This window comes from Falco punctatus, assembly GCF_963210335.1.
Source record: "Falco punctatus genome assembly, chromosome: 5".
NCBI classification, from domain to species: Eukaryota; Metazoa; Chordata; class Aves; order Falconiformes; family Falconidae; genus Falco; species Falco punctatus.
The window spans coordinates 92,171,156-92,185,840 of record NC_137584.1 but is presented as its reverse complement, the minus strand read 5'-3'; the positions used below and the strand labels follow the sequence as shown (position 1 = coordinate 92,185,840).

Here is a 14,685-nt window from a genome sequence, read left to right as displayed (position 1 = left end):
GGTGGGCTGGACTGGTGTAACAGCTCACTGTTCCCGAGAGGGGCGATCCCCTGCCCTGCTCCCGGCTGTCTGGCCGCTTGCCTTGCGTTGGCTCTGATGCTCAGCACGGTGCCTGGGCCAGCATGGTTAGCTCACCCGGCAGAAAACTAACCAAGAAAAGGGAGGCAGGTGGGTTTCTGCTGGCTTGGAGAGTTGAATTGGCTCTGGGGCAGTCGTGTGGGTTTGGGAGAGGCTGAAGGGGAAGCCCGCAGGGATGGAAGCAAGGGGTCGGGCAGCCGTTCGGGTGCGTTTTCCTGAAGAGCGGAGCTAATCCAGTTCAGGAAGCCTGACTGTGCCCTGGGATCGGTTATCCCGTGAAGCAACAACTTGTTTAGAAATCGCTCATTGGCATTTTGTTCAACAGTTCACATAGGAAGTAGTCAAAACCAGAAGCACTCTATTGTTACTCTCTTAGACTGCTTTTTGGCCTAGTTTTTGTTGCAACATTGTTTATTTTATTACCAGTTTCCATTTGAAGGACAAATAGAAATTTGGCAGGAGATTTACCTCCTTGGACCTTGGATTTTATGTTTGTACTAGTTAGCTGCACAGACCTGTCTTCCTTATGACTGTACTGTTGTGGCATTTATTAGGGGCAGTGCTAAATACTCGCCTTCTTCCTCCTTTTCTTTCCCCTCCTTTTCAGATACCGTGCACATCTCTTGCTTGGCTGGTGTTTCCCAGTAGAGCCCATCCGAGCACTGTCCTACTCCATTGCTCTTTCCTTCTCTATTTCAGAGTAATAGTGTCTTTCCAGTTGTGAGGCATTTTGGTTAAGGATTTTTTTAATAATGAAATAATATCAAAACTTGTATTTTTCTAGTTTTCATTTCCAGCGGGTGGCAGTTTTTTATATACCAATTTGATTTGCTACCCTACTGTTGTCACAGAGACACTAGTAATTCTTTCCTGTTTAATTGGGTGGTGCTTCTCCAGCTTGACTGAGCGGTTGGTGCATTTTTTTTAAACTCCTCACCAGATATGGCAGTCTAGATCTCTGAAGAGTCTCATTCTTTTAGCTGCTGGTGGAATGAGGATCCTTACATGGTTTTCCAGAGCAGACACTGTATAAATGCTGTGCACATTTAGTAAAGTGATCGCATGGAGACACAGGCATTGTGGGCCATTCCTTGCTTCCGCAAAACCTGTGTAATGCATTCGCACTGACATAGTGAAATCTGCATTTGATGGAATTAGTTGCAGGCTCCTGCTCATGGAAACAGGGGTGGGAGGAAGAACTCGGCTGTTGCTGTTAACATCAGCAGCGCAAAGGCTGGGAGTTAGAGCACTTAAGGTGCAAGTGGCAGCAAAAAACAAAGATGTGTCTTCTTACATGAGCCTCTTTGAAATTTTTGGTTGCATTTGCTGACTTAGAAATACTTGTTCAAAATTATTCTTCAGCCAACAATTCCTTATTAATGCACCCATCTCAAAGCCCGTAAGTAACGGGCGACTTTAGTGTGATTATGCTGAATGAACATGTAAGGCAGTGCCCTCAACATTCTAAGCTATTGTGTGGTACATATACAAGCACCCCCAAATTAAGAGTCGGAGCCAGCTCCAACACGTGTTGAAAAGCATGCAGTGCTTCAGTCTGTCTCAGTCTGTCATTCATGTGAGCTTAGGCAAGAAATTGTTTCACAGCCAGTGATTTCAAAGGTATTTGATGAGATCTCGTAACACCTGTCGGGGTACCTAATCTTCATCCTTTGCAAGGAACCCTTGTGTCACTACAGTCAATCTCTTTTTTTCTAATATGTATATATATATACATACACACAGTCAGATTAACAAAGGCAATTCATAGTCTTACTGGTGACACCACCTTCAACACTAATAACCCAAATGGAGTAAGATGCAAAGTGGTAACTTACTCAGACTGTCAGCTTCAAGTCATGTTATCTTAAGTAACAAGGTATGCCCTTAAGCAGTTGGTAACCTGCTGTTCCTGAAGGCATTGGTGAGTGAAGGCATTAAATCAGATTTTGTTCGTCCTTTCTAGCTTTCATGAGTCCAGGCAGATACTGGTCCAGAGAATGACTAGCTGGCCAAAGGGTCCCACTACTGCTGGTGTTGAAGAAAGGAAGCAATGGTGATGCCTAAGCTGAAGGAGAAAACACTCGACACTTGTTCTTTCCTTCCCACAATTTTGAACAGTTCTTTTGAGAACATGATGTTGAAGAAGAAATCCCTTTGTGATGGGAGAGGGCCGAATCAGGCACAAGGTATGGAGAGCATGGATTAGGCTAGGCTGCCTGCTGCTCGGACGCCTTTCCTTTGGCTGGGATTTTGCATGTCCTTCTCCGGATGCATCTATAGATTTGTCAGTCTACTGTTGATAGATTTTTGGCATCACCATCACATACGTCTTTGTGTTGAGTACCCTCATATGTTTTCATCGGTTTTGTTCCGAAATTTTCACTAGCTCCTACCTACCCTCTATCTTGCTTTGGTTGCCATAGCACTCTGCAGAGCGTAGTGACCATAGTCAGAGAAACAAATTCCTGACAGCTGGACATGGTATTGTTAAAAATAAATACAACAATAAAAAAATTACCAAACACTTTTTGTTAGACTAGTGATGTCCCTGAAGCCTGTGAAATTTTTCCAGCTTGGCTTGTACATGCCATCTGCATGCAGGGTGCTTAACTTCAGGATCTCCTCACTTGTATCTACTACAAGTTGCATCTCATTGATTGCCTTACTAGTACAAGTTGCCGTAAAACAGATCTTTAGATATTAACAGGACTCCCTGATGATCTCAGGTCTTCATTAAAGCTTCAGTAATTTTTCTTGTTAATCTTAAAAATTAACAGTTAAAAAATGCTGACCTTCATCAACATCTTGCCTCTGTGTAGTTTCTTGCTGTGAAAAGAATGTGTTGGGAAAAGAATAAGGAATAAAAATCCTAGCTCATGCTTCAGTGGTGCCACTTTCTGATGTGTTGCCTTTGTACAGATAAAGGAACTCTTATGTTTGCTGTTCTTAATGTCTTTGCATCTTTTTTCCACCATACAGTGATGAGTGGAGACATTGCTGCTCTCGGTGAGGTGGGCAAATAATGACTTACAGGGAGGGCTGCCGGAGAAAATTTATTTTTTAACTGTGTGTCAGTTTCCACAGTCTATCAAGTTTGGACTACTCCTTGATTATTTTTTTTTGGTAGGATTCCCACTGGTCTCAGGATCTATCCATACCGGTGTGCCTGCACGTTGTTTGCAAATGCCAGTACTCCCAGCATTGCAGAAGAGCATTGCCACACCAATGAGCAGTGAGAGGTTTGAGATTGGCCGTGCTAGGAATGGCCTGGGTAGATTTCTAAACATGGGAATACACACTGTATTACTGGCTATTTTTTATAGTCTTAGGGGTTTTTCCCCCTCCACCTTACAGTATTCGGTGAGTCTCACGGCCAGTCAATGAAAGGTGTGAGCCCTTGAGCTCCTAAAGTGACTTAAATGAGATCATTAGCAGGCAGGCTAATTAAAATGCGGGCACCTGTCTGCATCTTTAAGTTCTGTAATTCTGGCCTTTTTTTGATTTGAAAGCGGATGAGGGGAAAAAGCAAAAGCAGGACTGGTCTCGCCTTCTGTGCCATGTGCAGGAGCAGAGTGGGCATAGCATTCAGTGCAGTGGTGGTCCAGCACAGTGCAGCTCTGGGTACCAAGACTCGCCAGGGGAGAAGAGAGGCTGTAGCTGAGCATCCTTCAGGAGCTGCTGCTTTGCTGCCCTCTCCCCATAGCTGGGTGCAGAGACACGGAAGTATCTTGAAAGCAAATGACTCCTTGGCTTTCAGTTAGTAGCCAAACACAACAGTTCTAGAAGAGAAATCATTATTATTAAGCAGCATCATAAGTCATAATTAATGGCTTTTTAGAAATCCAGCTTCCTGGTTGCTCAGTAGAACATAGGCTTTAGCATGACAGAGCCCTGTACAAAATGCAGTTAAGCTGCTGAGGTTGGCCACAGAGCTTTCTAACGCCTTTGTTGCTGGCTGGGTGTTTGGCACCTTCGCAGCAGAGGGAGGGAGGATGCTGTTGCTGGTGGAGAGTAAGGACCAAGGGGCATGCAGTGAAATGAGCAGGAAGCATTGCATTATTGTTGCGGGAGTCTTGGAGGCAGTCGCATGCACTGCAGGGTGCAGCCCTTGGTGCTCCCTGGGCCTTGCTTGTCTGCTGTGAGATCCGTGTGTGTTAGAGCTGCTTTGCAGTCCGTCTCTCGGTGGACGGTTTGTTTATGGATTTTAACATGGAAGTACAGCATGGTGGAGGACTTGCATAATTTAGGACTGTTGTGTGGCCCGGAAGGTTAAAGCTTCAGATCTCAGTACAAATTAGCTGCCTAGTGGAGGGGTGTGGTTTTTTTGAGATGGCTTGCTTTGTTGCTAGAAAATAAATCCAGGATGAGAAATTTTGTTGGAACAGTGCTTCCTACGAACATGTGCTGGAGAAGAGAATGTTAGCTACAGAATTCTTAACTGTTTGGTTCACTGTTATAAGCACAGACATGGATTTTTATAAGTAAGTGTTTTAGGTGTAACAGAACTTGATAAAGATGCTTATCTAATGAAAATATATGCTGTAAACGCAATAAAAAATAAATGCATGGTATATTTGGGAAAAAAATAACCTTGCATGAGATGTAAATATACAAGATGTTTTAATTTATTGGTTCCTCCTGAGGTTATTTTTGCTTTAAAAAAACCCCAAACCACAAGTGGTTTCACTGTTCAAGACCCTTATGTACCGCAGTTGTTTTCTGACTCTGTGGTGTCATAGGATGTAGAGTTGAGAATGCAGAGCTGGTTGCTGTGCTATGCTCTCTAAATATTTTTTTTATTATTTTTTTTTTCCCTCCTAGGCTCGAAATGTCAACACGGGTGAGCTAGCAGCAATTAAAGTAATAAAACTAGAACCAGGTAAGTGTTTAACTGAAATAGGCCACAGAAACTTAAGTATTTTCACGCTTAAAATACAATTGTACAAAGTTGGTTGAGTCCACTTACTGAAAGAAGAGATGATTATTGCCTTTTAGTGTAGGACAAAATACACTGTTCTAAAAAATAACAAGTGTGAAAAGCAAGATATGAAAGCAAAAAATGTAACTGGAGAACAGTTAAAGGAAAATGTAAAATTTCAGTAAGAGTTTGGGTTTTTGTCTTAAGTACCATGTTTGCAAACCATGAGATACAAAAAATATATATGGAGCAAAAGAAATGAGGAAGACAGCAAGGCAGAAGAGAACTCAACTGGAAAAAGCATGGAGGGAGAGATAAAAAGGAAGGGTGAAATAATAGTTGAGCATTAGTATCTGGGAGTTGAGTATTTCCTGAAATTCACTTGGAGGCTCTCATTAGGACTTCACTGTATGGTAGATTTAAGCTTAAACTGTGCTTATGTTGTGATTTCACAAAGTACATGTGCCCTAGAGATCAATTATCAGCCTGCAAGTGCTGTTCTGTTAGTAAGGCTAGACTTGCTGAACAAGAGTATGGTAATCTGGGAAGAAAGATGTCCAGACTTCCTGTTGAACTTCTAACTGTTGGTGTGCCGTTTCAAGGTTTAATGTTGGGGGGTAGTAGTGGTGGTATGTGTGTGTGCATGTGCAATACTTTTACTGCTACCTGGTTTGATCCTTAAGGTCTATGTGGGTAAGAAGAGAAAGAAGTTACTAGTTTTCTCTTACAAACTGGGAAGTGATTAGAAGTGTGTTTATATAATGCATACACATTAGAATAAACCCCCACAACATTCAAGACAGGTCAGCATGTTACTGTGTAGTTCCAAAAGTGATCACACTTTTATCCATGCTCAAACTTGTGGTCTCAGATTATCTTGCCTCGTTCTGCTGCTTTGGCTTTTTCTGTGAGTTCCCACTGCTGGAGTACTTGGCAGTGCGTGGCTGGGTTACAGCCTAGCCAAGCCAAGCAGCTGTGCTCTGTCTCCCTGTGGAACTGCGAAGATACAAGGGGGAAGGAGACTTGTGTAGTAGGGGAGGAACTGTAGGATTAGGCAGACTCAGATCATGTCAACCTTTAAAATAATGCAACTTTTTACTTAGCAGACTACCACTTTCAAAAGCATGAGGTATGCTTGGTTGAAGAGTGTTGTATGGGTTGTGCCGAGCAGGACTTGGAGAAGCGTGCTGCATGCGTCGTCTGAGCTGTGGATGGAGCCTGGGGGTGTGCTGCAGCTGGGGTAACTTGCCGTCATGCTGTGCTGATGGGGATGACAACTGGCATCTTGCAGTTAAACCGGGTATTTTGGGCAGCCTTTGGATAGCTGAGGGATACACATAGAACGCACTTCAGTTACCCTCAGTTTGCTCACTGAGCTCGGTTTATCTCTGCAGTTGTTGCTTCCAGTTGTGGTAGAGGCTTGACTCACAGCTTCGGACAGGCAGCAGCCGCAACCCAGGACTGTGGCACTGGCTTTCTTTGCAAGTTTTGCAGATTTGGTGACAGTGTGAAGACTAAGGGTCAATAATGTTCAGGCGCTTACTCTAAAACTTATGCTACTTCAGTATTCTGGATGCAATGAAAACAATGGAGGAACCGTGTCCTTTCAGAGAGATGCATGTTCACATGTGAAAATAATTTCTTGTTTGCTCTTTAGTGTTTACATGTCTAGAAGTCTAGCTAGGGTACAACAAACCAGTCCGCAATATACCTTAGATTGTAGGCAAGTCTGTTGTGATGTTAGCTTTCAGCTTGTAGTTTGCAGGTTGTTATCAGTTAAATAAAATACATGTGAATATTTGATTTCTGGTTAAAAATAACTAAATGGATAGGTCACCAGTATGTTGATGTGATTGGGAGAAACTTAAAACATATTTTCTTAGGTAATAGCCTGTCCAGTTCTGCTGGGATTTGTTGTTATAATTGAAATTTATTAACAGCCATATTTCAGAAGTGATTTTGGGTTGCAGCAATTGATAAATATGAACTTAGTGTCTGTATTCAGCTTCTTAGACAATAGCTTGGCTTCTGGTTTAAAAGCTCTTTTGGGTCATGCTGAAGTGTGCTACTACGCTGCTGAAGTGTACGCTAAAAGGAGAATTTTGACATACTTTGAATGTTCCTGTTTTTTCAGCTTGCTTAAAGAGTCTCTTCAGTTATTCATGAAGTTAAGTGGTTGTTTTAGGCCTTCAGGCTTGTTTCATCTATGAAGTCCTTGAGGTTAGTAAGAATGAGGTTTTTTGTGAACTGTGCGCGTCTAGTAACTAAAACGTCAGAAGAACTCTGGAAACAACAAAACAAACTAGCTATAATTTGCCTTTAATTTCAGAGGAGCCCTAGTGTAAGATACTGAACTGCAAAAGAGCACTTGACATGTAGTTCTTAAAAAAAAAAAAAAAATAAAATAAAAATGAAAAAGGCTGTCAAATGTTGCTAGCATTTTCTTACATCTTGATGTCTGTCTTGCCTTGCCTCTTTAACTTGCCAACAAAAAACCAGCAAACCCCCTGCACAACACCCCCAAAACAAAGATGTGTCTGCGTTTTCCATTTCATGCATGAGTTTCTCAGTGTACACATCAGATAAGAATCTTTTATAGAAAGACAGGTACAACTGACAGGAACAACTTATGATGATAATACTCATTAAGTGCCACATCTGTGTCAGAGTTTTATCTGGACATAGGTTATGTATAGTCCATGAATTTATGTGCTTTACTGAGCTTTCAGAAAAGTTGCAGCAACAGCGTACTATTGAATGTTTTCTGCTTGGGAAGATGATCTAACGGGGGTTGGACTTGTGACCAAAAATAGCAAAGTTTTGTCATGTTTTTAAGGTCTTGGGCTATTGGCAGGGCATATGCAGATGGACACAGTGGGATCTCGGGGAAAATAAAGAGTTCAGAAGGAGCTGTGGCCAGTATCATAAGAGGTATCAGATAGCAGATGCAAGGTCCATCTGGCCCAGAATTAAACTTACTCTTAAGAATATAGTTCCTTATTGCTAAGCCTTTGCTAATAAATACTGATTTATAGTTGCTTTATGTCTGTGAAACTGGCAGATTAGTTTTAATTACTCAAAATGTTTATTTTATAAATATGTACTGAAAGTCTAGTTGAGATATGAGTATGAACTAGACCAATGAAAATACTCATTCTTTTGCTTTTCAGGAGAAGATTTTGCTGTTGTGCAGCAGGAAATCATTATGATGAAAGACTGTAAACATCCGAACATTGTTGCTTATTTTGGCAGCTATCTCAGGTACAGTTTGTTTCTTTTGCTCATTTAAAAATGCCTTTCTCCTTAAAGGACGGGTCTATAAGGTAAGTTAGGCAAAACATAATTTACCAGATAAGTATTATCCACTTGTATATTATTTTTTCACTTACCTTAAAATCTGTTCTGTTTACTACAGTATCTGTCTATAAATAATACTGCTGTCAACAAAATCTTTCAGTGACCATGTAGTCATATTTCCGCGGAAATTAGTTGTTGTTTGAAAGCTTTGAATTTAATACATAAATGGAAAATTAAGCAGAAGTATGACAAGTATGAAGAAAGTCTGTGTTTATAGTATCTTCTAAATCTGTTTCAGTAAAACTTCTCTTAAAGTTGCAAAATTTTGGTAAGTTAATGTTGCATAATGCAGATAGAGTTCTCAGAAATGTTCTGACTTAATTGGTGTTGGGATGTAAAACCGAATTCAAAATTGAATGTTATGGGGGAAATAAGGAGGGAAAAAATTGGTTTTTTCCTTGCTTAATAGTAGTAGTGTTAAGCTTTAAGGAGAATTTCATACTTATCTACCTAAGAGTGTAAACCATGCAGCCTTTAAAAAGCTCACTGGTGTTTTGTGGTTTGGATTTGTTTTGAAATCTAAAAATTATTGATACTTCTCTCTTGAGCTGCGGAGTTGTTTAGGACAGGTAATTCACTATATGTAAATTGTTCATTATTTTTTTTTTGTGTGATTCCTTTAATAGGGTATTATGCTTACTTTTGTAACAAGTGCAGTAAACTCGTACTCCATACGAAGTCTTAGTATTGAGAAAATTGATGTCTAGTTCCTAATAACGTTTGCTGTTACATTTCTTTTCAATACATCCTTACAAATGTTTTATGCTAGATATAGCAATTGCTTGATATTAAAGGACTAGACTTTTTAATGCTGGATTTTGTGAACGTAATGTTGCAATAATTTTAGGCGTATAGTATCATGCAATAAAAAGCTTTTAAAAGGTTCTGGGAAATCATGATGCTCTTTACAGCAGAGGGATGTTCCTTATGGGTATTCACATAGCTTCTGTCTGCACAGAGACAGTATAGGTAGGGACATGGTAGCTCTGTGTTACACCTTCTGCTATTCGTAATGGAAAGATGCAGAGTTGAATTACTCAGATGTGTACTAGGCTTCAGCATTTCCAGCTGAAATTCTCTGTGATGGCTATCAGCTGCAGCCAAAAGCTTTTCAGCAATATAGGCCAAGTGATTTTGGATTGGGGGTGGGAAGATACAGGAGGTATTTTCACATGAAAAATCTTGGTACTTTCAACAAAATATCACCATCTTTTGAAGGAGGAATATGTTACAGAACTTGGCTCTTGTATTTGGAGTACATCTTTTCCTTTTAAAAATCCTTTCAGATTTGTCCAGCAATACTGCATTTCTTTTACTTTCATTCTGCATCAGCTAAAGTTTAGGAATTCCCAGTTGCTGTTTCTTTTCTAGCCAGTAGTGTCTGGTTTGGTGCATGTTTGCAGTGCTACAGAGGAGCTAACACATGTTCCCTGGCTTACTTGGCTGTTGTTGAGCATTCCCTTGCTCTAGGGTGAGCTGGGACAGGATGTTGAAATGGTGAGTATGGAGTGCTTTGTGGTGCTCTTGGTGACCTGATGCTGAACATCTGCATACTTACAGCAAACAGAAATTGGGCAAGTTGACTGTGCCAGAACTTCAAGGCAGTGCTGGGGAAGAAAGTCCTGGCAATAAGTGCTAGTGGAGGAGGAGAGGTCTCATGCAGAGGATCAGCTGGCTAATACTGTCCTGAGGAGTTTCTTCACCTTGCCTCTTGTATTTGGTGTCCTGAATAGCACTAGACGCTCATTGAAAACCATGTTTTATCACTGGTGGGGTTCATTGCATCTTTCTTGGTACTGAGTATCTTGTTAGCTTTTGTCTGATGAGTGAAAGTGATTGTCTGATGAGTGACAGATGTGATTCAAGTCAGTAGAGCCTGTGTTTTGAATTGTATTTGCTTTATAGTAATTTCAAAGATCTGTGGTAGAAAACCTGGTCATATTAGTACTTCATAGACATAGTTTAGCGTGGAGCACAGAGGAGGTTTCCAAGAGGAAATGTATTTTCAGAATAAGGTTAAGTGGAAATGCACTTTGAAAGTATGAGAGGAAAGCAGGTTGCTGATGTTGTAGTTTAGCCCCAACCATGCAGCTGTAAGTAACTACTTAAGTACTTAGTTACTTACTAAGTATCATGCAGCTGCTTGCTTACCTTCCACCCCCGGGATGGGGAGCAGTCCAATCATGAAGGAATGTAAAACTTGAGAGTTGTGATAAGAACAATTTAAAAACTATAATAAAACCAATAATAATAACAATTATAATGAAAAGGAGAGAGAAGGGGAGAGGAATGAAGTCCAGAGTGAAGGGAGAAAGGAAAACCACCGATGGCCAATGCGTTGTTCATCACCTCCTTTCTGATGACCAGGCAGGCCCCCAGGGAGCAGTCGGCAGGCCTTGGGCACCCCCAGGGCTACATACTGAGCAAGATGTCCCGTGGTATGGAATACCTCTTAGGCTGGTTTGGGTCAGCTGTCCTGGCTGTGTCCCCTCCCAGTTTCTTGTGCCCCTCCAGCCTTCTCACCGGCAGGGCCTGACAAACTGAAAAGTCCTTGACTTAATATAAACATTACTTAGGAGCAACTAAAAACATCAGTGTGTTATCAACATTGTTCTCCAAAACACAGCACAGCACGAGCTACTAAGAAGAAAATTAACTCTTTCCCAGCTGAAACCAGGACAGTTGACTTGCCCATTAGATGAACACCATCTGCATGCTACACTGAACTTGGGCAGCAGTGTGTGATTGTGTACCGCTTGCATTATCATGTATACATGTGCAGGAAGGGGTCAAAGTCTGAAGACAAAATCAACAAGCCATGCTGTTCTGGCATTCCATACCTTGAAGGGTGCTTGTCTTGGCAGCTTGAATGCTTTGTTAACACCAGGCTGGACTGTGAGCTGCGTTATGCGCAAGTTTGAGTGTGCATATGTGCGGAGTGTGTGTACATGTAGGGACTCAGTATTCCAAACCAAAAGTGTCTGCACTTGTTTAAGGTTAATTTGAAGGTTAACCTGAATTGGGTGTTACTTCCATTCTGTGTAGTACCAGCAGCCTTTTTCTTGTGCATGAACTGTCAGTTCTTAATATTGCTATGTATCTCAAAGTCATGTTAAAACTTCTGAGAATTTTTGGAGTTACTAGTCTGCTCGACAGCAGTTTACGGATTGTGAGGTGGTAAAGTTGGTGAGGGATTTTGTGATTTCTTAAAGGCAGTATTTCAAAGCTCTGTGTTATGGTGACTAAGCTTCTTAAATGGATGTTGCATAGTGGGAAGGCTGTGTGGCTTAGTATTGCACCTCCTTAAGAGTCCTCACAATCTCAAAGCCTGCCTTTGTTTGGCAAGAGAGCACCTTTTTGTATGTTAAGATGTCCTCAACCTAAAGACATCTTCCAGTGGGTATGATGACTTTACCTCTCTGCAGTACTGGAAGTTGTGTCGACATTTTTTTTTGTCTCACATTTTCAGGTTTGTGGGGCATGCTAGACAATCATAGTTATAAATTTCTTCAGAAGACAAATTCAAAAGAAATGACTAAGTGAGGAATGGCAGCAGTGGGGGCTGGGGCTCTGCAGTGCTGTTGAAGCTATGCTGAGCTGGTTTTCTAACTTTTTTAACATAATTCTAACATACTGACCAGAATGTGACAGTTGCATTTGTGTTTGTTTCTGGAGGTGAGATTATATGCATTGTCAAAGCACTGACTAATGTATCCAGTTGTCTTACCAGCTGCTGCTTTTAACTAGTCATGGTGAGAACAGATTGCTTAGTATAACTAATAAAAAGCTGTTTCATGTGAAAAAAGACTGCGAACAAACATAATTGTTGCATTCAACATTCTTTAAAATCTTAGATTGAAATGGTACTTCTCATGATGCTGTGTTCAGGCTGGGGGTGCTTTTTCTTTAAAAATGTTTCTCTCTTGTCTCAGGGTATAAAAATATATCTTTGTAGACTCAATTTAATTTTGGCAAATATAGTGTATATTTTGGCACTCTGCTGTGCTCTTGCTTGGTCCCCTCTTGTTTCATTGGTGTAGTGTTTCTCTTTTGCCTGGGCAATCGAATGGCTGTCTTGAGCTTTTGTTTTCCAAGTATCTTTCAATGCGAAGAACAATAAGAAAAATACCATCATCCTGTACTTGGCACTTAGTAGCATATTGTTCCCCATGCTTTCCTTTTGTTTACTTAGGGATTTTCTGCCTTGGGTGTTAAGTTGCAGATGCTAAATGGTGCTGTTGATCCTTTCTATTTTGTTTGCATTTGCCATAGCTCTGCAGAAACAGACAACTGTATACACTGTTACTGTTGATTAAGTGGATCTTCACCTGTCTCAAAGTACTTAGGTACAGTATAGATAGAAAATTAGAAATGCCGTCTCCTCTTTTGATCCTCTTATGTTTTTTTCCTTTTCTGTAGGGCTTTTCAACACTGGGAAGTTAATGCCCAGTAAGTGAAGGTGTGAATTTACAGCAATACTCTGCTTCATGTCTCTTACTTTGTGGGTGCTGTGTTGCTGTCCCAGGGCTGCTGGGGTTGTCCTAGCTTTTTCCTGCTTCTATGTTGCTGCTGTTGGCATCAAACGTGATGCAGCCACACGGGAAAGAGGGGCTTTCACAAGCCAAGTACCCCCAAAAGTGTCCCTGTCTGAAAATCCTGCATCATTGTGGGGGATAAACAAGGGACTTGCAAATGTCTGTCTGTCTCTTCGGTGCTTCTTTTTCACTTATGTTCCCTTGCTGCCATTGCTAATTCTGTGTTCTTTCACAGGTAGTCACATTGCTTCTGTGTCTGACTTTGATCAGTTATTTCAGTGGAAAGTCTTCATATTATTTCAAGCAGTGCTTTAATTGACCCCTAGAAATGTGTGGAGTTAACAGCCAGGGGATTCCCTTGCTTAAAACCTCTGTAATGCCTGAACAATACCTTTCCCACCACTAGAGGAAGCACCCGGGGTATAGCTTTGAGGACCATGTGGACTATGGACATAAAAGGGGAGGACATCCAAGAAAGGCAGTTCTTCCTTGGAACAGCAGCTATTCTGGCTGTTGCCTGATGATGAGAAATATTTGCAATTTGCAGCTTGGGGTAAGCTCAGCACTTAACCCCCTGCCTGGCAGAACACTTCCATGGATATTGACATGGCCCACAGAGTGTCTGAGCTATTCTAAAAGAGCCTTATGACTGCATGAAGCCCAAGACCAAGGGTTGTGGACAAGCTGCAGAACAATCATCAGCCTTTCCTTTGGTTGTCCTGTGTCCCAGTCTGCCCTAAGGTGATTGTGTGCGATTTTTCTTTCCTGCATGTTTTGACTAAGCGACTCCCAGATATTCTGCTCTCCAAAATGCAGCCATTTTCAGCATCTCTCTGCAGCCACGTCTGGTACATATGTCTTACTAGTGAAAATTACTAAGTAAAAATAGAATGTAGTGTCCATAATAGAAGATACCTTTGAATCCTTCAGCCCATTGTCTAGTCTTGGAAAGCACCTTTTATGAAGATAAAATGAGTCAAAGTGATTCCCTTAGTAAGAGGAATCTAAAGAACTTCCCTCTGACCCCTGCCACCAAAAGAATCTGTGGATAGTTTTGAGGGAAGAGACTTCATTTAGGAAGGTACTTACCCACCGCATGGGCTCCGCTCTGCCTAGCTTTGAATAAAGCACTAGAGTTTCACTCCATTTGCTGTGAAATAAATTTGATTTGAGAGATATCCTTAGGGCTTTTTGTTTTGGGTTTATTTCTTTCCCCTCCTTTTTTTCCCTTGGTGTTAATTTCTCTGCTCTGAAAAAAGTGGAGAAGTGAAAATGAGGAAGAAACAAGAACCCATATCTGTTTTCTCTCTACTCTCAGTAATAATATAGTTCATTTTCATAGTAGATCTTTGAACAGTTAACAGTGTGCGCTTTCAGTAATACTGTTTCTGTTACTCCAGTAAACCCTGGAATATTTTCTGTATTTCATTAGTTATTATTTTGACAGTGAACTATCATATAAAGAATAAATCATATTCATTATTTGACTTGTACTTTTGATAATACAGAGCTTGTTATGTTGTGCTTTATAATGTTTGACTCCCCTGACATTCTTTTATAGGTGCTGTTTTGAATCTGACAGCTAATGAATGGTTTTGTTCACTTTTTAGACGAGACAAGCTATGGATTTGCATGGAGTTTTGTGGAGGTGGCTCTCTGCAGGATATTTATCATGGTATGTCAAAACAAATTCTTTAAAGGCTAAGTAAAGCTTATTTTCAAAAATGAGGTGTTTGCAGTGTTTTGGAATCAGAGAGGGGGAATCCTAAATTTAATATCCATAATATTCCATTGAAG

The 14,685-nt window shown here is 40.9% G+C and overlaps 1 protein-coding gene across 11 annotated transcripts in view; it reads left to right on the top strand.

The window, feature by feature from the left end:
* Positions 1–14,685, top strand: part of MAP4K3 (mitogen-activated protein kinase kinase kinase kinase 3) — an 84,751-nt gene that overhangs the window by 4,300 nt on the left and 65,766 nt on the right. For 8 of the 11 annotated variants that reach the window (XR_013928338.1, XR_013928339.1, XM_080388652.1 and 5 more), the window contains exons 2-4: positions 4,900–4,957; positions 8,167–8,257; positions 14,499–14,563. Coding sequence is in view for 9 of the 11 variants with exons in the window: in XM_080388652.1 (XP_080244778.1) it covers positions 4,900–4,957; positions 8,167–8,257; positions 14,499–14,563 (214 nt within the window). In the remaining 2 variants the exon portion in view is untranslated. Of the gene's footprint in view, positions 1–4,899; positions 4,958–6,099; positions 6,237–7,130; positions 7,217–8,166; positions 8,258–8,302; positions 13,630–14,498; positions 14,564–14,685 lie in introns of those variants that run through there. The other 3 variants (XM_080388653.1, XM_080388654.1, XM_080388648.1) reach the window with 3 other exon arrangements.